Raw genomic sequence first — 21,755 nt, forward strand, 5'->3', positions numbered from 1 at the left:
GCCAACGAGTGGTTGTTTATCCACGGGGTAATGGAGCATCCAATGGCACCTTTTTTTTACAAGCGTGTGGAACACCCATCGGGCTCATTCCTCAATAATGAATGACCAATAGTTTCGTATATTTAATAACTAAAATGAAACTAGCATCGTTATTTGATAGAAAAATGGAACATAATGTAGACGTGATGCGTGCATCAAATGATTTAAAAGTACAACTAGTGCCAGCCACTTGCAATAACTGTTAGTTCGAAGCGGTAGCATGTACTAGCAAAGAAATAGACACCGGTAGTCTGAAACTGGATAAGGTTTGACAGCGATACTTTATTATATAAACGTTCAGTGTTCATTACAATGTGCCTTGCTCCTATATATATGTACTTATGCAGTTTTAAGTCTCAAGTCTGTTGATGATATATATAATATAATATATATGACAATATACAGAACAAAAAGAAAATGACTTGGGAAGGCTAGGACCAAAACCCAGTAATTTCTTCATGTGGTGATTTCCTTGCCCAAGAATTTATTTACCAAGGGAATGGATATGAGTATCCACACCGATTGCGAGATATCGAACCTGATATCCAAAAACCTTCCTTTTCCAGTCTCAGAGATGAACAGAAGAGCGCAAAAAGTTGCAAGTGAATCGAGCTTGCTTGTAACCTATCAATGCTTTTTTATTGAGGTGGCAGAGAAAACCACCCTCGCCGAGCCTTCTCTACAGAGGCCACGGCTTTTTATTCACATCGGAGGGGCCTATCAGAACTGATTTCAACACAATAAGATAGAAAGATTAGCAATAGCACTGCAATGTTATTATACATGGGGGGAAATCATGGAAGGTTCAAATCTACCTGTGTCAAATGATTGGAAAATTGTTCTGAGAGATAAGAGATCTCTCGACTCAGCTCAGAAAAATCAGCGACCACCACCAGAGCTTGAACTACCACCAGTTGTCGTATTAGTCTGAGCACGCATTACCGTGTCTGGCGGGAAAACCCCTTTTGGCAAAATTGATCCAGACGGCTCAGATGCTGCCACTGGCGATCCTACTTGGTTGACTGATGGGTCTTTAGCTGAAATATATTCTGGCCTTAGATCTTGGGAAGATGAAGATGGAGCCAATGTGGCAATAGAGAAGCCAAGAGGATAGGGAGCAATTGGCACGTCAGACAGGGGAAAAGGAGATGAACTGTAGCCAAGCGTACCCATCGGGTGATCATACTTGCATGCAACTCCATATCTACAATACCCATTTTGGGCATAGTATGAACAAGGCTGAGCACCCTGAAAATTGAGATGATAAAAGAAGCCTCGTAAGAAACTGCATATACTTCAAAGAAACTATAAATACATACTTACATAGGCAGTCTATAAGGCCACTACACTTTTTCTACCATATTAAAACAAATATAGCATCCCACATGATTTATGCCCATGTTATATTCCAGACAATGCATGCGTCATGCCTAACAGAGAATTCAGAGAGCTGAAAACCTTGTGCATATTGCATAATAATCCAGGATACCACACTGATTCGGGGCCTCCCCTACAGTTTTCAATTAAAAGAAAGGATATCACACTGATCTAGGAGATCATCTAAGATCCTTGGACACCTCATGTAACCTTGTGGACAAAGAATTTTGTTATCAATGGACAATTCCATGATAGATGGGACACTTTACACTTAAGCTATGCAAAGTTCAATTAATTAGGACCTAAAGTTTTTCGCTTTGTTGAGCTGGTGACTAGAATTAGAAAGAGCAAACATCATCGGCAAGCAAATGCCAGATGGGGACACTTCTTGCACCTCAACCACTGCTACAAAGATTGAAGATCCTACATTTCTTTCTCGAAAAGCATTTGTCTTGATTTTATTCAGAGAAAGTTGATTATGTTTTTGTTTTACGAAACTAATACTCAAACAATAACATAGTTTGCGAGAGTCAATGAGTTTTAATATATCAGCATTTCACTACAACAGGACACCATAGTAGACAGGTCTATATTAAATACTATTTCGAATAGTCAATACTTGATACAGTACTGAAGCATGCACTTCTTGATCTTGGCATGCCTCAAGAGATATTTTAAAGACAAAACATGGAATAATGTTTACCTTATGGCAAGGAAATTATTTTAAGAGACATAATATCAATGTTTACACAGTACCCATAGTAAATACACATAAATGATAGGCACGGAGATATGAAGTGTTAATATCTTCCATCCCTTCATGGCTGCTGGTGCACGCAATGATGATATGATGTACAAAAAAATCTAGCCCATTACTTGCTCTATATTTTCTAGTAGTTACACCCATTTGCAAATATACAAGTTCACATATTAATCACATCTTTCTAATAAATATTTCCATTATTTAGGACATAATGTTAAATAACCCATATCATACTACACAGCAGTGTACTCCTAAGATACTGCATTATAAAGAACTACTATCTTACTACTGCAAGTATGTATACTATATGGCAATGAACCCAAGACCAAGTTATTCGATTATTCTTCAGCTTTATCTCAGAATGGAATACTTAAGGTAGAGGAATGGGCAATTGAAAGCTCGTTTCCATTGGTAGACCTATCAATGCGCACCTTCACAGATCCTGAACTGATGGAAACTAACACTCATACTGTTAGCGGCTAGGGTTCTGCCCGGTCTTGGTCGGAGACAGTAGGGGAAGGAGGGGGAAGGGCGAGGGCTTGAGCGCGGCGGCCGGCGGCGGGGCGCCGTCCTGGCGCGGTGCGGCGGCGGCGAGAGAAGGAGGCGGCTAGGGTTTAGGGTTTCCGGCTCCTCTGGGAGCCGGGCAATAGAAATAGTCTTATTGCTTAATTCCAAAAAGAGTCTTACAACCTATATTTATATCCTAGATAACTTGCAGAAGAATTAACCTAAGATAACTTGTATAAGAATTAACCTAAGATATCTTGCATAATCTGAAAATAAAAACTAAGATAACTTGCAGGCCTAAGCCTGCCTGTTGGGCCTCCTTCGGCCATAGACCTGGCCGGTCATAACATCTCTCCCCGCCTGCGCAAACAGCTCGTCCTCGAGCTGAAAGTCGGGGTAGTGCTGGAGGAACTCCTCGCGCTGCTCCCAAGTAGCATCCTCCTCTGGTAGTCCAGTCCACCGGATCAACACATACCAGGAGCCTCGGCGCAGCTGAGCCTGCAACGCCTTCTCTGGTTCAGGAAGGAGACGCCCGTCCGTGACCGGTGGAAGAGCCGGCGGTGCCGCAGGTGGCTCCCCGCGGAATGGCTTGAGCAGCCCGACATGGAAGACATCATGGATCCGGGCACCTGCCGGAAGCTGCAGACGGTAAGCCACTTTTCCAATGCGTTCCAGGATCGCAAAGGGACCGGCATAGCGAGGACCGAGCTTCTTCCTCGCGCGGGGGTCCAAGGACTGCGTAGAGCGGTGAAGTAGACGCAGCCAGACCCAATCACCCACCACGTACTCCGCCTCGCGATGGTGGCCATCATAGTAACGTTTGGCCAACTGCTGGGCCTGCAGGAGTCGTTGCTGGATCTCCGCGATCATCTCATCACGACTTCTCAGAAGGGCCCCGGCTACCTCGGTCCGCGCCGAGGCCGGATCAACCGGCAGGATCGGCGGGGGTGGCCGGCCATACACCACCTCAAAGGGCGTAGCTCGCAGGGCAGAGTGATAAGAGGTGTTGTAGCAGTACCCTGCCCACGAGAGCCAATCCACCCATGCAAGAGGGCGATCACCTGTAACACAGCGCAAATACATGGCAATCACCTTGTTAACGATCTCAGACTGGCCGTCCGTCTGAGGGTGGAAGGCTGTGCTGAGGCGTAGCTTCACGCCCGCCAGCCGGAAAAGGTCACGCCACACGTGTCCCGTGAACACGGGGTCCCGATCACTGACGATCGAAGAAGGGAACCCGTGGAGACGGACAATGCCATCGAAGAAGGCCCGGGCAACCGATGCCGCTGAATATGGATGGCCGAGCGGTATGAAATGAGCATACTTGGAGAAGCGGTCGACCACCGTGAGAATGACAGACTTGCCGCCCACCTTGGGAAGGCCCTCGATGAAGTCCATGGAGATGTCCGCCCAAACCTGAGTAGGGACCTCCAAGGGTTGCAGCATGCCAGCCGGCCGTAGAGTCTCCGTCTTGTTGCGCTGGCACGTCACACACGACCGTACCCAGTCACGGACCAAGGCACGATCACCGGGAATGTAATAGTCGGCGCAGAGACGATGGAGCGTCTTCTGCACTCCCTCATGGCCCGCCGAGTGAGCGAGGCGCAGCACCTGCTGGCGAAGATCGTCGTGCGCCGGAACGAAGACCCGGCGCCCATGGAGAAGCAGGCCATCGGCAAGGCGCCACGGTTCCTCCAGCTCACCCACCGCCAACTGCTGTTGTAGGAGGAGGGAATCGGCCACAGCAGCAGTCGCCCGGCGGATGTCGTCGTAGAGGGCGAAGGAGGGCCCGGTGATGATGCAGAAGGCCGCCCCCTCCGCCGCACCGTCGTCCACATCGGCATCACGCCGAGACAGGGCGTCGGCGACGGTGTTAAGGCGACCCGGACGGTACTCGACGGTGAAGTCAAAGCCAAAGAGTTTACTGATCCATTGGTGCTGGGGCACCGTCGAGAGCCTCTGATCTAGCATGAACTTGAGGCTGTAATGATCCGTGCGGATCCGGAAAGAGCGACCCCAAAGATAGGGCCGCCAATGGCGTACGGCCTGCACCAACCCAATGAGCTCACGCTCATACGCCGCCAACTTAAGATGATGTGCGGCAAATGGGTGACTGAAGAAAGCGAGGGGTCCCTCGCCCTGGTGTAGGACCGCACCGAACCCCGCACCGGAAGCGTCGCAGTTGACGGTGAAGGGAAGGTCAAAATCCGGCATCTGCAGTACGGGTCCCGTCGTGAGGGCCCCCTTGAGGGCCTCGAAGGCTGAAGTGGCCTCCTCGTCCCAAGAGAAGGCGTCGCGCCGGAGGAGACGCGTGAGTGGGGCCGCGATGAGGCCAAACTCCCGGATGAACTTCCGGTAGTACCCCGCGAGGCCAAGAAACCCGCGAAGAGCACGCGGAGACTGCGGAATCGGCCAGGCGGCAACGGCCGCGACCTTGTCGGCATCCATGGCCACTCCCTTGGCCGAGATGACGTGGCCGAGGTAAGCGACCGACGGCGTCCCGAACGAGCACTTCGAGCGCTTAAGATGAAGATGATGCGCCCGAAGCTCGTTGAAGACGATGGCCACATGCTGGAGGTGCTCTGCCCAAGAGGCGTTGTAGATAAGAATGTCATCAAAGAAAACGAGCACAAACCGGCGTAAGTAGGGCCGAAGGACATCGTTCATCAAGGCCTGAAACGTCGCCGGGGCGTTGGAGAGGCCAAAGGGCATCACCAAGAACTCGAAGTGGCCGTGATGAGTCCGAAACGCCGTCTTGGCGATGTCGTCTGGATGCATGCGCACCTGATGATACCCTGATCGAAGGTCCAGCTTGGTGAAGAAGCGTGCCCCGTGCAACTCGTCGAGAAGCTCATCGACAACCAGAATAGGAAACTTGTCCTTCAATGTGAGAGCATTAAGGGCACGGTAGTCAATGCAGAAACGCCACGTGCCATCCGACTTACGCACGAGGAGGACCGGTGCTGTAAACGGGGACGTGGAGATGCGGATGATGCCGGCGGCAAGCATGAGTGCACACTGTCGCTCCAACTCGTCCTTCTACAGCTGTGGATACCAGTAAGGCCGCACGGCCACAGGGGCCGATCCCGGAAGGAGGTGAATACGGTGGTCGTAGATCCGGGCCGGTGGCAGACCCTGCGGCTCCTCAAAGAGATCCCGGTGCTGCTGCAGGAGCCCGTCCAAGAGCGGATGCTCGGCCTCCGTGGTCGCCGTGGCCAGCTGAAGAGGGGGCGCGGGTGCGGCCCCCCGAATGCCCTCCCACCGAATGCGACGACCCAAACGCCAGAAGGTCATCGTTAGCGCGTCAAAGTCCCAAAGGATAGGACCCAACATGCGCAAGAAGTCGACGCCGAGGATAAAGTCGAAGCAGCCCAAATCGATGCCGGCGCATGTGATGGTGAAGTGCTCGTCGCCGATAGTGATGGGCACGTCGCGGGCGAGCCCATGGCAGCGTAGACGGTCGCCATTCGCGACCATGACCCGTAACTGCTCTCCTCCGGCCGGCTGGAGCGCAAGACGCCGCATGGTGGCCTCTGGCAGGAAATTATGCGTGGAACCTGTGTCCAGGAGGGCCACCAGGCGCTCGCCATGGATCATGACCGGTAAAAGCATCGTTCGTTCATCACGGATGCCGGCCAGCGCGTGAAGGGACACCACGAAGGCGGTAGCCGGGCCCGGTGCAGGTGCCGCTGCGGGCTCCGCAAGAGTCGGGGCGCCGAGGTCGGCCTCCGGGGTGTCATCCTCGATCTCGTCCGTCGTCTCCAGGTAGAAAAGGCGCGGACAAACATGGCCCGGCGCATATGGCGCATCGCAGTTGAAGCACAGGCCCAGGCACCTGCGTTCCAGCTGCTCCGCCTGAGTGAGGCGCCGGAACGGCCGTGTCGGGGCTGGGGTAGCGGCCGGGGCGGTGGTAGAGGACGCCGGTGCTGCCGGAGGCGGGCGGGGAGGCTGGCGGCCCCCACGCGGCGCGGATGGCCGTGGCGACGTCAAAGCCTGGGCACGCTGCTCGAACGCCCGCGTGTAGTACATGGCCGTCTGAAGGTCTTGTGGTCCCTTCATCTCAACGTCCACGCGGATGTGGTCGGGAAGGCCGCCGACGAAGAGCTCCGCCTGCTGTAAGGCTGTCACACCAGGCGCGTGGCACGCTAGAGCCTGGAAGCGATCGGCGAAATCCTGCACTGTGGAGGTGAATGGTAGGCGGCCCAACTCGGCCAAGCGGCTCCCGCGTACCGGTGGCCCGAACCGAAGAAGACAGAGCTCGCGGAAGCGATCCCACGGTGGCATGCCGCCCTCGTCCTGCTCGAGGGCGTAGTACCAGGTCTGGGCGGCCCCGCAAAGATGGTAGGAAGCCAGCCACGTGCGCTCGGACGCGGGCGTGCGCTGTCCACGGAAGAACTGGTCACATTGGTTTAGCCAGTTAAGCGGGTCTTCGGAACCGTCGTACGTGGCGAAGTCAATTTTGGCGAACCGGGGCGGCTGCTGGTGTGGGGTGCCCGGGGCCACGGCCTCGGCGGTGCGGAGGGCGGAGGACGGCGCCCGGTCCAGGGTAGACGGCCCGGCGTACTGCCCTGGGACGCCCGACGCCTCGGGCTGCCACGGGGACCCTGACGAGGGCCGGGCCTCCATGGGAGCCGACGGCGGCCCGTGGAGCCAGTCGGGCAGCGGCGATGGCGATGAAGGAAAGCGGACCTCCTGGATAGGGAGGCCGCTCGGCGAGGACCCGCCCGGCCCAGGGTTGGGCGGTGGCGGTGGTGGAGAGCGCGCCGTGGCCGCCGGGAGGGACGGCGCGGTGGAGGGTGGCGCGGATGGTGGAGTCCAGGTCGGCCACTGCGGTCCCTGGGCGGAGGCGGATGGTGCGGTTGGCGCCGTGAACGGCGTCGGCCATTGTGGCCAGGGCGTCGTCGAAGCCATCGGAGCGGGAAGCGCCGGGTAGCCGCCGGTGAGAGCCGCCGGTACGGGGTACCACGGCAGCGCCTGCTGGCCCGTGGCCGCGGTCTGGTGGAGCGGTGGGGGCGGCCCGTATGGGCTGGCCAAGTAGAGACGGATGCCCTGGACCGCCACGACTAGGTCATTGAGCACGCCGGCCATAGCTTCTGGTGTGAACTGCGGCGGCGGGGGGGAAGGCGGCGGCGATGGCTGCTGGATGGGAAGCTGCGGCGATGGCTGGATGGGAAGCTGCGGCTGGCCCTGGCCCGGCGTGGTGCCGAGGGCGGAGGAGAGCGGCGCCGACAGGGAGGCCGTAGTGCCCGTCGACGCGGCGGCGGTAGTGGAGGAATCGGTGGCAGCGGCGGTGGGGGAGGCGTGGGGCAGCGGTGGCGGCGGTGGTGGGATTGGCGGGGAAGACATGGTCGAAACCCGGGTACCTGATACCAAGGTGTTAGCGGCTAGGGTTCTGCCAGGTCTTGGTCGGAGACAGTAGGGGAAGGAGGGGGAAGGGCGAGGGCTTGAGCGCGGCGGCCGGCGGCGGGGCGCCGTCCTGGCGCGGTGCGGCGGCGGCGAGAGAAGGAGGCGGCTAGGGTTTAGGGTTTCCGGCTCCTCTGGGAGTCGGGCAATAGAAAGTCTTATTGCTTAATTCCAAAAAGAGTCTTACAACCTATATTTATATCCTAGATAACTTGCAGAAGAATTAACCTAAGATAACTTGTATAAGAATTAACCTAAGATATCTTGCATAATCTGAAAATAAAAACTAAGATAACTTGCGGGCCTAAGCCTGCCTGTTGGGCCTCCTTCGGCCATAGACCTGGCCGGTCATAACAGAAGATGGACTGGCCACTCATACAAAAACAGGAAAAAAAAGGCTAGAACAACTCCTGGTTGGAATATATAAATTCAAAGGTAGCATAAGGTGTTTATTCCATTGAAGAAACTTGACTGGCTAAGAAATTTGGAGAATATTACTTTTTTCCACTATCATATGCTGGATTACACGGCATCTCCACAAATTTTGAAGATCTTGACAGCCATCTGGTCAATGTGAGGCTCGGTCAACCAAGTTGAATGGACTGATTGATCTGGGTCTAAACAATGAGGATCTTGGCCACATGAAAAATATTTGATGGTTTTCATTGACCAAAAAGCTTAGCTGATGACTAACGAATATACACCCCACTATGCTACCATATCTGTCTCATGAACTACCCAGGCTCTCCTGATATAGTATGCAAGAATTTAGTTGACAGGAAAGACTGACTAATCGACAACTTTTATCACAAGTATATTCAGTTTTCTAAGAAAAATGCCGGGTGAGACTCAAAAGGTTGATCGGTAGTAAATTGTCGACAAAGTAATGTACTTCCAACCTGAGTAACCCAAGACAGCTACTTATAAGCACTTGAGAATTGCGACTCAAGAATGGGTTTGAGTGCATGCCATATGATCAGGAAATGGGATGTATTCTTCTAAGTACAAACTAAACAACCTCGTGAGTTCTGAACAACTTATGATTTGTGGAACCACCAACTGGGAGACATTTTTCGAACTATCGTGACTTCATGAGAGCTTCATTCAATTATGATAAATTTTACGAACAGCTTCACAACTCAGGAGATATGCTCAACCAAGCATCTTCTTTGATAGGTTAAAGTTCCAACCAAGTCTTCTGATATTTTCAAAAACAAAAAATAAATATTTACGACCTTTAAGCTAAGCAAGTCACAAAGCAATTGTGTGGTCAGGTAACCAAATACTCCCTCTGTCCGAAAAAGCTTGTCCCAAGCTTGTTCCTCAAATGGATGTATCTAGCACTAACTTGGTGCTAAATACATCCATTTGAGGGACAAGCTTTTTCAGACGGAGGGAGTATGTCTTAAGCATGCTAAGGGGCGGTGGCATGAGATTTAGAGTGCCTCATACTCAGCCATGGAACATGCAACGCCTCTCTAACATATTTACTTTGCACTAAAAGGTCATTTATCTCCTTGAGATTCTATTATAAATTCATATGCAATCAAATCACTGCTTATGGACCACAAATGTTCTCAATTCATGACTAGATTTCCTGACGATATTGAAGGTCCACCTAGCCCACATCTTTAATAGGTGAAATGCCACTCCTCAGGGTTATTGGTTTGGTAGATAGATCTAGATAGACTCATCCGGATGGAGAAGATTATCACTGAGGTAGATTGACTCTTGAAGATAAGAGGCTTCAACACAGTTGTTTGTTTCAAATTACCAGAAACTATGGAAGTTCTAGCTGGCTTCCAGGTAATTATAATAATCATATATACACGCAGCACTAGTTCCTATTCCCTCTGTAGCTTTTTATAAGACGTTTTTAGAGTCCATGACAGTGTCAAAAAACATCTTATATTAAGTTACAGAGGGAGTCCAACATACATAAGATGTGTTCGGGTTACTTACTGGACGAAGTGGAAGGCAAAAAGGGCTGAACATATAATTAGACTTGGGTGAACTCCAATCTCGAGGATGATGATATTTACATGTAGCGCCAAATTTACAATCTCCTGTCCTCATGTAATACTGACACTCAGGCTGCCCTGGCCGCTCAGGGAATCCATGTTCTTGTTGATTATTGCTTGATTGTATAGTTGAGGAAGAGTAAGGCATGTAAGGACCACCATAAGCAATTGTAGAGGAAGATCCATGGTGCCCTATGCCATACATAGGTCCAGCTTGAACAGTTTGTTGTACTCCACCTGATGCTACAGGGTTTACTGAAGCCTGCATCAAACAGAAGAGTTTTTACTTGGAGGAAAATACTTATCTTGTTGCATGAAATTCACATGTAACATTTTCCTTTAATTGTTTTCTATGATCGCATACACCACTGATCTACACTTTACATATTCACCAATCATTGCTTTACATCTTTAAATAAGTCAGTTGGTATGACATGTGAGTTATGACCCTTAATTCCCCTTTGCATTTGAGACCTGATACTTAACCAAAACTATTTTTGTTAACCCAAGTTAGTTACCGGATAAGGGCTCCATCCTTGCAAGGGGATCATTCCAGACGATAGCATCATTGGAGTGTACGAGCCTGGCATATATGATCCAGGGACTACAGGCGGCCTCCCCATTTGCCAATTTGTAAGAGGAGCGTATGGATGAGGTGAAGGTACAGTTGACGACTGCAATGGTGGATAAATTCCAGGAGTAACTGGAACACCACCAAATTCTGGATGATGAAATTTACATGTCGAACCAAACTTGCATTGTCCAGTCTTCATGTAGTAGGAGCACTCTTTCTCACCCTGCATTTCGTTGGTATCAATAATTTTCCATAGAGATACTAGGCGAAAGATTTCACTAAAGAAGCAATGTTTTTGGAGAGAATTTTCACACCGGACGTAGAGGGAATCCATTACTGTTTAACATTACAGGCTGCACAGAACCATCTTGCTTAGGATGGTGATATTTGCAATTGGAACCAAATTTGCAAGTCCCAGTCTTCATGTAATACTGTAAGAAGTACAAAAGAGTAAGTCGAAATAGTTAACAAGTCATCTGACACAACATAAAATGGGCAGGATGCTGAATACCCGCCAGACATTACTAAATTTTTAGTTGTTCGCTCTGTATGCCAGTCAAGGAGCAGCAAGTAAGTGGCCAACTGGGTGCATGCAGATGGTGTGCAGGAGTTGGTGCATGCATGCTCAAGAGTGTGACTGATGCTCCTTTTTTGGAAGGTAATTAAATTTGAGCCTGAAACTGTTAGATTTATGTACCTCACATACTGGTTGACCCAACCGCTCGGGGTAGTCCAATGCTACTGCATTCTTTGCACCTCCACCAAACTACATTTTTGAAAAAATGGAATCAGTGATTACTCCATTTGTCATCTATTGCAAAACTGTAAATATGATTCCTAGAATTCAACTGGAGGAGATAAAACGCCTGTTTATGTTCTAGGTTGAACTAAGATTATGGCCCAAATAGTATAGTAGAAAGAACAACAATATCCTAGGCCCATGCCAGAAAACAGATCTCCTTAACAGAAACATGGCAAGTATTGAAGCCATGATAAATCAATTATGAAAACCATCCCATGATGGAAGCAGCTTTATTAATGTCAAATTGTCAACTTTAAGTGCTAATGGTAAGCAGTACGCGAAGTATCTTTGGCAAATTAAGCAAGTCAAAAAGCATTTAATCCACCAAAACTAGGGTCAAATGTAAGGTACTTACAACTGTGAGATAGATTTATATATACAGATACAGCAAAAAGCATTTGAACCATCTAGAATAAAACTGTTGAGGACAGCTCTAAACCTCTGTGATTGATGGTTATACATGTATATCGTTTTTCCATGCATTTGATATAGAAATCTAAGTACATGCGACTACTAACACGGGGGTGGGGGGTATAACCCTTTATGTTATCATGGTCAACAGGGCATTGGTACGATATAAGATAGATAAAATGGAGAATGGGAAAGTGGGAAAATGCATGTAGTGACACCTAGTAAACTTAGTAGCCCATAAAAGCCAAACTAGTAAGTTTAAAGCTGCTGATACAGTGAAACGATTGGCATAGCAGGAGCGGAGAAGCGAATCACTGTGCAGAGCATCCATGACTTTGTGCTTCCAAAAGGATATCCAATGGGCGCCTAGGTTCAGTTACCGCCACCGTCCAAACTATCATGCTGCCGCCGCCTGATCAGTGCTAGGAAGACACCGCGGACAGTTGCACGAGCGGCAGATGCAATTCAGCTAGAGATGAGCTACATTACCCGAACCACTGGTAATTTGTGTGATCTGATACTCTCTGTGGATTGCAGTGTCGCCACATCGATCACATGGCAAATATACGTAACGTAAAGCTGCTTCCAACGCAAACGCGCGCACGCACATGGGCTCACCCAATCGCGCGGAGTGAGATCAGGAGAGCGCGCAAAAGGGAGAGGAAGCAGGTTTTGTCACCTCAGTGCCGCCGCGATCGCGGGGGTGGTTGTAGCGGCAGCGGTCCCCGAAGCCGCAGGCTCCCGTCCGGAGGTAGTAGATGCAGTCCGCCTGGTCCGGCCGCTCCGGCAGGCGCGCCCCGTCCCCCTCCCCGCCGCCGTCGCCGGCCAGCCCCATCCTCCACATCGACCCTGCAAGCCACGCATTCGCCCCGTTACACCAATCCACGTAGATCCGCGCGCCGTACGGACGTGGAGATCCGAGCAAAATAATCACAGGGAGAGGGAGAGAGGAAAGCGTGCTGCTACCTTCGAGGCCGGTGTCGGGGTCCGCGCCACGGCCGGCCTCCCCTTCTCCTGCTCCTCCTCCTCCTCCTCCTCCTCCGGCTGCAGCCGCGGGGTGAGGCTCCATGGGTGTCGGGAGGGGACCAGGAGGCGCGCGGCAATCGGGTAGGGAATCGGGCAGGAGCGATCGGAGTGGGAGTAGGAGGAGGGCGAGGAGATCGGGCGGGTTTTGTTTCTTCTCTCTCTCTCCCTCCCTCCCTCTCTCTGGTTTCCTTTCCACCACTATGGTGTGGCTACTGCTCGCTCTCTCTCTCTCTCCCTCTTCTGTCCTTTTTCTTCTTTTTCGCTGGTTTTCCCACCACTGTCGCGTGCACCTGTCCGGTTTTTACACAGGGGCACGGGGGGCGGGGGTGGGTAGGTTGGTGTTTGTTTCTCTCGCGATTTTTAAATTTTATTTATTATACTAGTATATACGTATATGGGCTTCTTGACTGGGACCACGCGTGGTCGATCTAGCTTGGGGGTGGATTGATGGGGATTTCTCCGTTTGCATAAATGAAGGGCGGTAACGGTTGGAGTTAAGCTCGCTATTATGGCACTCGCCCCAGTTATGTTGAGCCATGGTCCTTGGTTTTATTGCCACACCTAGGCGGTGTGTATTTCGTACACTGCTCTCGTGCCTGCATTATTCTCGTGTCCTAGTACATGCCTCGTTTGGCTGTAATTTACTCACTCTTTTCTCAAGACTCGTTTGCTATTCCGGTGAAAAACATTTACCGTGACACATTTTAAGAAAAACAAGAAAGCTCGCAATATTTGGAGGAGTCTGGACAACTGACACGTCAGACTCTGACACACTCGGCCAACACAATCCCCCTCCCCAAGCCCTCTTCCCACTCCATTCCTCCCCTCTTGCTCTCCATTTGCACCCACCAAGACCGATGCCACCCATACACCACACTGGCTAATGCCCAATTCTTGTCGGACTACCGCTACTCCACTCAGGCACCTTGTGCTTCATCGTCATTGCATCCCGAATCCCTCCGCAGCTTAGGTATCGTCCGCCCCATGTTGATGTCGTCGATGGCGAACACCACGCTCGGCAAGTGTTCAATCAAATGTCATTGAGATTTATTCTACCTTCTCCTTATTTAACGCCATATTGTACCTAGGTACGCGCGCACTCCCAGCCACCTCCTCTTCCTCCAGAAAATACTAAGGTTCCTTTGTCTTCTGTTGGCGCCGCCGTGGTCCACCTCATCTCCCATGGCCCTAGGGTCATGGAGGCACGGTGGATACTGACCTTGCCGGCGGGAGGGCTTTGTTTTTAGATGTTTCTTTTAGTTTTGTTAGGGTTTGTGTCCTGCTCAGGAATACGAGATGGCGGCAGCTCTGTGAAGATGGAATAAGGTTCTGCCGCCTAGCCCCAGTTTTGCGATGCATCTTGCATCATTGAAGGGCGTGTGGAGATGTGTCTCCGGCGGATCTCGCAGGATTCGTTCGGTGGTTGTCTTTGATGGATCTACTTGGACCTGGTCTTTGTTCATCTACTTTCATGTGTCTTTAGGTTGGATCCTTCCAATCTACACGTCTTTCATCAGTGGCGGTTGTTGATCTGGTACGCTGGTCCTATGGGGCTGATAACCCATAAGTATAGAGTATCATTTGTAGCCTTTTTCAATAAGTAAGAATGTGAAACTCAACGAGGAGGTAAAGGTAGAATTAATATTCTCTCGAGTTCTATCAACCATCGATACAACTATACGCACACCAACGTTTGCTTTGTCTAGAAACAAGTAATAAAACTAGAAGTACTTTATAGGTGTAAAGGGATAGCCTTGCAAGATAATAAAGAACGTGAAAATAAAAGTTAGGTGCTGTTTTACTAAAAGTACAATTAGATTAGTATAGCGAGCGTGGAAAAGTGTGGGTAGGATTTGCGGAATTGTCCCTAAGCAATTGGCTAAGTTACTAGACCGATGCAAGTTTTTGCGTCGGAAGGGCCATTGCTAGCATGTAGTCCCTTACTTGGAATTTTGTGCACTTATGGTTGAAACTATTAGCAAGAATCTGCAACCATCAAAGTTTATTAAGGTAAAAACCAACCATGGCATTAAGATATATTGGTCCCCTTCAATCCCATATGGTAGGAAGAAGCTTCTGTCACTCTTGCCCTCTAATGGATAGTCCTATCAACATACAACTAACTCTATGGCGTGATCCACGTGCGCTCATATGATGGGCACAAAAAGACAGCAACATAACCACAAGCAATTTAGACCAATCATAACAATTCACAAATTACCCATAGGACAACAAAAATCTACTCACACATCATAGGATGGTAACACATTATTGGTAATAATATGAAGCATAAAGCACCATGTTCAAGTAGGGGGTACAACGTGTTGCGGAAGAGTGGACCGCTGAATATAGATGGCGAAAGGTGATGGAGGTGTTGATGAAGATTGTGACGCCCCCGATTCAATCGTACACTAATCATACACACAAACGTGTACGATCAAGATCAGGGACTCACGGGAAGATATCACAACACAACTCTACAAATAAAATAAGTCATACAAGCATCATATTACAAGCCAGGGGCCTCGAAGGCTCGAATACAAGAGCTCGATCATAGACGAGTCAGCGGAAGCAACAATATCTGAGTACAGACATAAGTTAAACAAGTTTGCCTTAAGAAGGCTAGCACAAACTGGGATACAGATCGAAAGAGGCGCAGGCCTCCTGCCTGGGATCCTCCTAACTACTCCTGGTCGTCGTCAGCGGGCATCACGTAGTAGTAGGCACCTCGGTGCAGTAGGAGTCGTCGTTGAAGGTGGCTTCTGGCTCCTGGGCTCCAACATCTGGTTGCGACAATCAGGTAGAAGGGATAGGGGGAAAAGAGGGAGAAAGCAACCGTGAGTACTCATCCAAAGTACTCGCAAGCAAGAAGCTACACTACATATGGCATGGGTATCAATGGAAAGGGCTATATCGTGTGGACTGAACTGCAGAAAGCCAGAATAAGAGGGGGGATAGCTAATCCTTTCGAAGACTACGCTTCTGGCAGCCTCCGTCTTGCAACATGTAGGAGAGTAGACTGAAGTCCTCCAAGTATCATCGCATAGCATAATCCTAACCGATGATCCTCCCCTCGTCGCCCTGTGAGAGAGCGATCACCGGTTGTATCTGGCACTTGGAAGGGTGTGTTTTATTAAGTATCCGGTTCTAGTTGTCATAAGGTCAAGGTACAACTCCAAGTCGTCCTGTTACCGAAGATCACGGCTATTCGAATAGATTAACTTCCCTGCAGGGGTGCACCACATACCCCAACACGCTCGATCCCATTTGGCCGGACACACTTTCCTGGGTCATGCACGGCATCGGAAGATCAACACGTTGCAGCCCCACCTAGACCAACAGAGAGTTCAGCACGCCGGTCTAAACCTAAGCGCACAGGGGTCTGGGCCCATCGCCCTTAGCACACCTGCATGTTGCATACGTGGCCAGAAGCAGAACTAGCCCCCTTAATACAAGAGCAGGCTTACGTTCCAATCCGGCGCGCCCACTCAGTCCGCTGACGTCACGAAGGCTTCGCTTGATACCACGACGCCGGGATACCCATAACTACTCCCGCGTAGATGGTTAGTGCGTATAGACCAAATGGCCAGACTCAGATCAAATACCCAGATCTCGTTAAGCGTGTTAAGTATCCGCGAACGTCGACCAGGGCCAGGCCCACCTCTCTCCTAGGTGGTCGGAACCTGCCCTGTCGCTCCGCCTCAAAGATCCACTCGCGGGTGCTCCTCAAGCCGACCCGTCTTTAGTCACCACATGTATCATGTATAAAGTATATAGTATATACCCGTGATCAACTCCCGAGTGATCACGGCCCGATAGTATAGCATGGCAGACGGACAAGGATGTAGGGCCACTGATGATAAACTAGCATCCTATACTAAGCATTAGGATTGCAGGTAAGGGTAACAACAGTAGTAGCAAGGACAGGCTATGCATCAGTATAGGATTAACGGGAAGCAGTAACATGCTACCCTACTCTAATGCAAGCAGTATAGAGAAGAGTAGGCGATATCTGGTGATCAAAGGGGGGGCTTGCATGGTTGCTCTGGCAAGAGCGAGGGGTCGTCAACTCTGTAGTCGTACGGGGTAGCAGCGGCGTCGGTCTCGGTGTCTAGCGAGAGAAGAGGGGGGAGAAACAATAAGTATTTAAGCAAACAGATGCATAGCGATGCATGACATGACAAGTAGCGGTGCTAGGGGTGCCCTATCGCGGTATGAGGTGATACCGGTGAAGGGGGGGAAACATCCGGGAGAGTATCCCCGGTGTTTCGCGTTTTCGCACAGATGAAACAGAGGGGGAAAGTTGCGTGTTCGCTATGCTAGGGATGTGTGGCGGATAAACGGGCTGCGTATTCAAATTCGTCTCGTCGTTCTGAGCAACTTTCATATACAAAGTTTTTCCATCTGAGCTACGGTTTATTTTATATGATTTTTCAAAGTTTTAAACAATTTCTAAAATTTTCTGAATTTATTTATTATTTCAGAATTAAAGGTGAAATTGCTAAGTGTACCCACAGCTTGTACACAACAATGTACTAAAGGGGCTGACAGGTGGGGTCCAGTTGACTTCCCAGTCAACAGTCAACTGGGACCGTTGACTGGTCAAAGGGGTCTAGTGGGACCCTCCTGTCAATGACTAGACTAGTCCAGTCAGCAGTTTGACTTGGTCAAACTGGACAGCAGGCCCACCTGTCATTGGCTATACTGTTAATTAACAGTAGTTAATTAGGTTAAGTAGTTAATTAGGTTAATTAAATTAGGATTAATTAATTAATTAATTAATTAATTAATTTAATTTTTTTATTATTTTTTTTAACACACATTTTTTTTGTTCTGGGCGTGGGGCCTGCATGCCATTGGCCCAGGGGGGTCTTAGCGGGCCCTGGCGCTAGCGGGTTACAGGGCGGGCGGGAACGAGGGGCGACGCAGCCCCGAAGGGGGCACTGGCGCCGGCGGCCAGGGCGGGGCTCACCGGCCGGGCCGTTTCCGGGAGGAAGCCGACGCGCAAGCGCAGGGGGGCCGCCGAGAGGCACAGCAGCGGGCGCGCTACGGCCCCGCGCGAGGCGGCAGAGGCGAGCCAGGGCGCGCGGCAGCAGCACAGCAGCGGCCTGCAAGCAAAAGCAGGGGGCCGCGGCAGGGAGGAGGCAGCGCCCGTCGGGCTGCAGGGATGAGCGCAGGAGGGAGTCGGGGGCGCGGCCGAAGCGCGAGCAACGCCCAGCTGCAGGCGCTTGGGGCGTGGAAGGGGGCGCGCGGACGCGGCCAGTGCGGGGCAAGGCTGCGTGCGCAGGGCGCGTGCAGGGCGTGCGGGAGCGCGGCCGGAGCATGGGGATTGCGGCGGAGGGGCGCCGCCGAGCGCGGGTGCAGGAACGCGCGAGCATCGGGCGTGTGGGCGTGGGGTGGCAGGCGTGTACACGAGGAAGGGGCCAAGCAACGGCGGGGAGCGCCGTCACCGCGTATGCTCTCGACACGGGCGTGCGGACGATGCATAGGGACGGCAGAGGGCGAGAGGCCGAAGCCGCCGCCGGGTAAGGCACTAGGCGGGGGAAGGAGGACGGGGTCCCTCACCGTCCGTTGGAAGGGGAAGGGGCGTTCGAGGCGCGGTGAGAAGCCTTTGGGGAGGAGGACGGGGACGCGTCTTGCGGCGAGGAGGAGACGAAGAGGACGAGGCGACGGGCAAGTGGCGGGTTCCGGCGAGGAGGGGAGGCCGTGGCACGGGCGCGCCGGCGAGGGAGGGGGGTCAGTCGCCCGGCGGGCGGCTTCAGGCGATGGCGTCGAGTGGCGGCGGGGCGGAGTCGACGCCCCCGTTCCCGATCTGGATTCGGGGAGGGAGAGCGGGGAGTGGGGAGTGGGAGTGGTTAGCGCTAGGGTTTCGGGGGGTCCAGGGGGAATCGGATAAGGGAGTTGGGGTGCGTGCAGGGGGGCGGCTGGGCCGGGGGGGGGGCGGCCCGTTGTCGGCTTGAGGGCCAGTAGGCCGTGGGAGGGGGGGTTCCCTCTTTCTTCTCTTTTTTTTGTTAGTTTCTTTCTTTTATTTATTTTCCTTTTCTGTCTTTATTTATTTTAAAATACTTAGGCAGTCTATAAAATTGTGTTTATTACACCATATTGACCTATGTAAAATATGGCATCTCCCGAACACTTTTTTTTTAATTTTGAAAAACTTTTATTGTTTGCTTTGATTTTGAAATTTGAATTCGAATGGGATTGAATCATCGCGAGGTTTACAACAGTAAGAGTGGTGACGAGGCATCATTAGCAGAGGTTACTGTAGCTTGATTATCCGGGCGTTACAAATCTCCTCCACTACAAGAAATCTCGTCCCGAGATTTAGGAGGTAGGAGGAAACAGTGCAGGGTATTCATCGCGAAGACGATCCTCGCGTTCCCAGGTGGCTTCGTCCTCAGAGTGATTCGACCACTGGACTTTGAGGAATTTGATCGCCTTCTGACGTGTGCGGCGTTCAGCTTGGTCAAGAATGCGGACCGGATGCTCTTTATAAGAGAGGTCCTGTTGCAATTCGAGCTCTTCATGATCCACCGCTCGGATTGGATCCTTGAAGCAACGGCGGAGTTGTGACACATGGAACACATCGTGAACCTGAGAAAGGTTCGGCGGAAGCTCCAGTTGATATGCCACCTTTCCACGCCTTTCGAGAATAGTGAAGGGACCAATATAGCGGGGAGCTAACTTTCCTTTGATCCCGAAGCGGTGTGCACCCTTCATTGGTGTAACTCGAAGATAAGCCTTTTCGCCAGGTTGATAGACCATGTCTTGGTGATGACGGTCATACTGACTTTTCTGACGTGACTGAGCAGTCTTGAGATTCTCGCGAATAATGCGAACTTGTTCTTCGGCCTGTTGGATAATATCCGGACCGAAGAGTGGACGTTCCCCAGTTTCTGACCAGTTCAGAGGGGTTCGACACTTTCGTCCATATAGCACTTCGAAGGGGGACATCTTCAGACTAGCTTGATAGCTATTATTATAAGAGAACTCGGCATATGGAAGAGATTCCTCCCATTTCTTGCCGAATGATATTACACAAGCTCGAAGCATGTCTTCGAGAACTTGGTTGACACGTTCAACCTGTCCTTGCGACTGAGGATGAAATGCAGTACTGAACGACAGATGAGTTCCCATAGCTTCTTGGAAACTCGCCCAAAACCTTGAAGTGAATAAACTGCCACGATCTGAACTGATAACCAGTGGGATACCGTGAAGTGAAACAATTCTAGCCATGTAGAGAGTAGCAAGCTGACTAGCAGTGATTGTCTCTTTGACCGCCAGGAAATGGGCAACTTTGGAAAGCCGGTCAATGACGACAAGAATAGCATCATTACCTTTCTGCGATTTGGGAAATCCAGTGACGAAGTCCATTTCAACATGGTCCCATTTCCATTCAGGAATAGAGATAGGTTGCAGAGTTCCAGCAGGCCTTTGATGCTCTGCTTTGACTCGGCGACAAACGTCACACTCAGCAACATAACGAGCAATGTCCTGCTTCATATTAGACCGCCAGAATCTTTGACGAATATCCTGGTACATCTTTGTACTACCAGGATGGATGGACAGAGGCGTATCATGGGCTTCTTGCATAACCCTTTTAGTCTTATCCAGGTTTTTCTTCGAACATGGTACCACTAGGCGGCCTTTGAAATACAAGGCGCCATCGTCGGCGATCGTGAAGAATGAGGGCTTTCCTCTTTTGAGGTCGCGCTTAATCTTGAGGACTTCATCGTCACACTTCTGTATCCATTTGATGGTGTCCACAAGATCTGGTTTCGCAACCAGGGTATTGAGAGAACCCTTGGGAACAACATGGAGGTTCTGTTTGGGGAAACCTTCGGGAAGGGGAGCGAGTGATCCCGGGGGAACAATATGGAGGTTCAGCCCTCTAAATCCTTCGACAAGCGAGGGCTGAACTTTGTGGACCTGGAGGTGGTTGCAGTAAGACTTGCGGCTCAGGGCATCAGCCATTACATTAGCCTTGCCGGGGGTATATGATATATCCACGTCAAAGTCTGCAACAGTTTCCATCCATCTTTGCTGGCGTAGGTTCAAATCTGGCTGAGTAAACAGATACTTCAGACTTTGATGGTCGGTGAAGATCTCGCAACGATTACCGAGAAGGTAATGTCGCCACTGCTTCAGTGCATGAATGACAGCAGCAAGCTCGAGGTCGTGAACTGGGTAGTTTTCTTCGTGAGGGCGCAGTTGACGAGAGGCATAAGCAATCACTCTGCGCTCCTGCATTAGGACACAGCCTAATCCTTGACGGGAAGCATCGCAGTAAATGACGAAGTCCTTCTTAGTATCAGGTGGAGCAAGTACGGGGGCAGAAGTCAACTTGTCTTTGAGCGCCTGGAAACTTTCCTGACACTTGTCTGTCCAGTCAAACTTGACACCCTTATGCAACAGATTAGTCAGGGGCCTGGCAATCTTGGAGAAGTTCTCGACGAATCGACGGCAATAGCTGGCGAGACCGAGGAAACTTCGGACTTGCTTCACATTCTTCGGAGGAGTCCAATCGAGAATAGCCTGAACTCGTTCAGGGTTGACGGCAATACCATTCTTGGAGATGACATGCCCAAGATAGGTTACTTCGGGGAGCCAGAATTCACACTTGGAATACTTAGCATACAGTTGATGCTCTCGAAGTTTTCCCAGCACAAGACGAAGATGTTCAGCATGTTCCTCCTTGTTCTTGGAAAATACAAGGATATCGTCCAAATAAACCACGACGAACTTGTCGAGGTAATCCATGAATATATAATTCATCAGACGAGAGAAGGTGGCTGGAGCATTCGTTAAACCGAATGACATGACGGTGTACTC

The 21,755-nt window shown here is 50.8% G+C and overlaps 1 protein-coding gene across 2 annotated transcripts; it reads right to left on the bottom strand.

Moving 5' to 3' along the window:
* Positions 1–291: 291 nt before the first annotated feature.
* LOC125543569 (zinc finger CCCH domain-containing protein 6-like) lies at positions 292–13,172 on the bottom strand. Of its 2 annotated transcripts, XM_048706942.1 has the most exons (9): positions 12,864–13,172; positions 12,577–12,746; positions 11,382–11,450; positions 10,999–11,115; positions 10,629–10,907; positions 10,052–10,372; positions 1,209–1,287; positions 855–1,076; positions 292–765 (listed from the first exon to the last, which is right to left on the bottom strand). In XM_048706942.1, the coding sequence occupies exons 1-8, from the start codon at positions 12,964–12,966 to the stop codon at positions 919–921; spliced, it is 1,296 nt and encodes a 431-aa protein (XP_048562899.1). In that variant the 5' UTR covers positions 12,967–13,172; the 3' UTR covers positions 292–765; positions 855–918. The 2 variants fall into 2 exon arrangements, with proteins under 2 accessions (XP_048562899.1, XP_048562898.1); XM_048706941.1 differs by having other exon boundaries at positions 855–1,287; positions 12,864–13,171.
* Positions 13,173–21,755: the final 8,583 nt, after the last annotated feature.

Source organism: Triticum urartu, chromosome 3, assembly GCF_003073215.2.
Source record: "Triticum urartu cultivar G1812 chromosome 3, Tu2.1, whole genome shotgun sequence".
Taxonomy (NCBI): Eukaryota; Viridiplantae; Streptophyta; class Magnoliopsida; order Poales; family Poaceae; genus Triticum; species Triticum urartu.

Excerpts from the sequence above, each read along its gene's own strand:
- LOC125543569 (XM_048706941.1), bottom strand. The coding sequence starts at position 12,966 with ATGGAGCCTCACCCCGCGGCTGCAGCCGGAGGAGGAGGAGGAGGAGGA. Across the intron at positions 11,451-12,576 it reads GCGATCGCGGCGGCACTGAG|TTTGGTGGAGGTGCAAAGAA; the intron begins GTGACAAAACCT and ends TCAAAAATGTAG. Across the intron at positions 11,116-11,381 it reads TGGGTCAACCAGTATGTGAG|TATTACATGAAGACTGGGAC; the intron begins GTACATAAATCT and ends TACTTCTTACAG.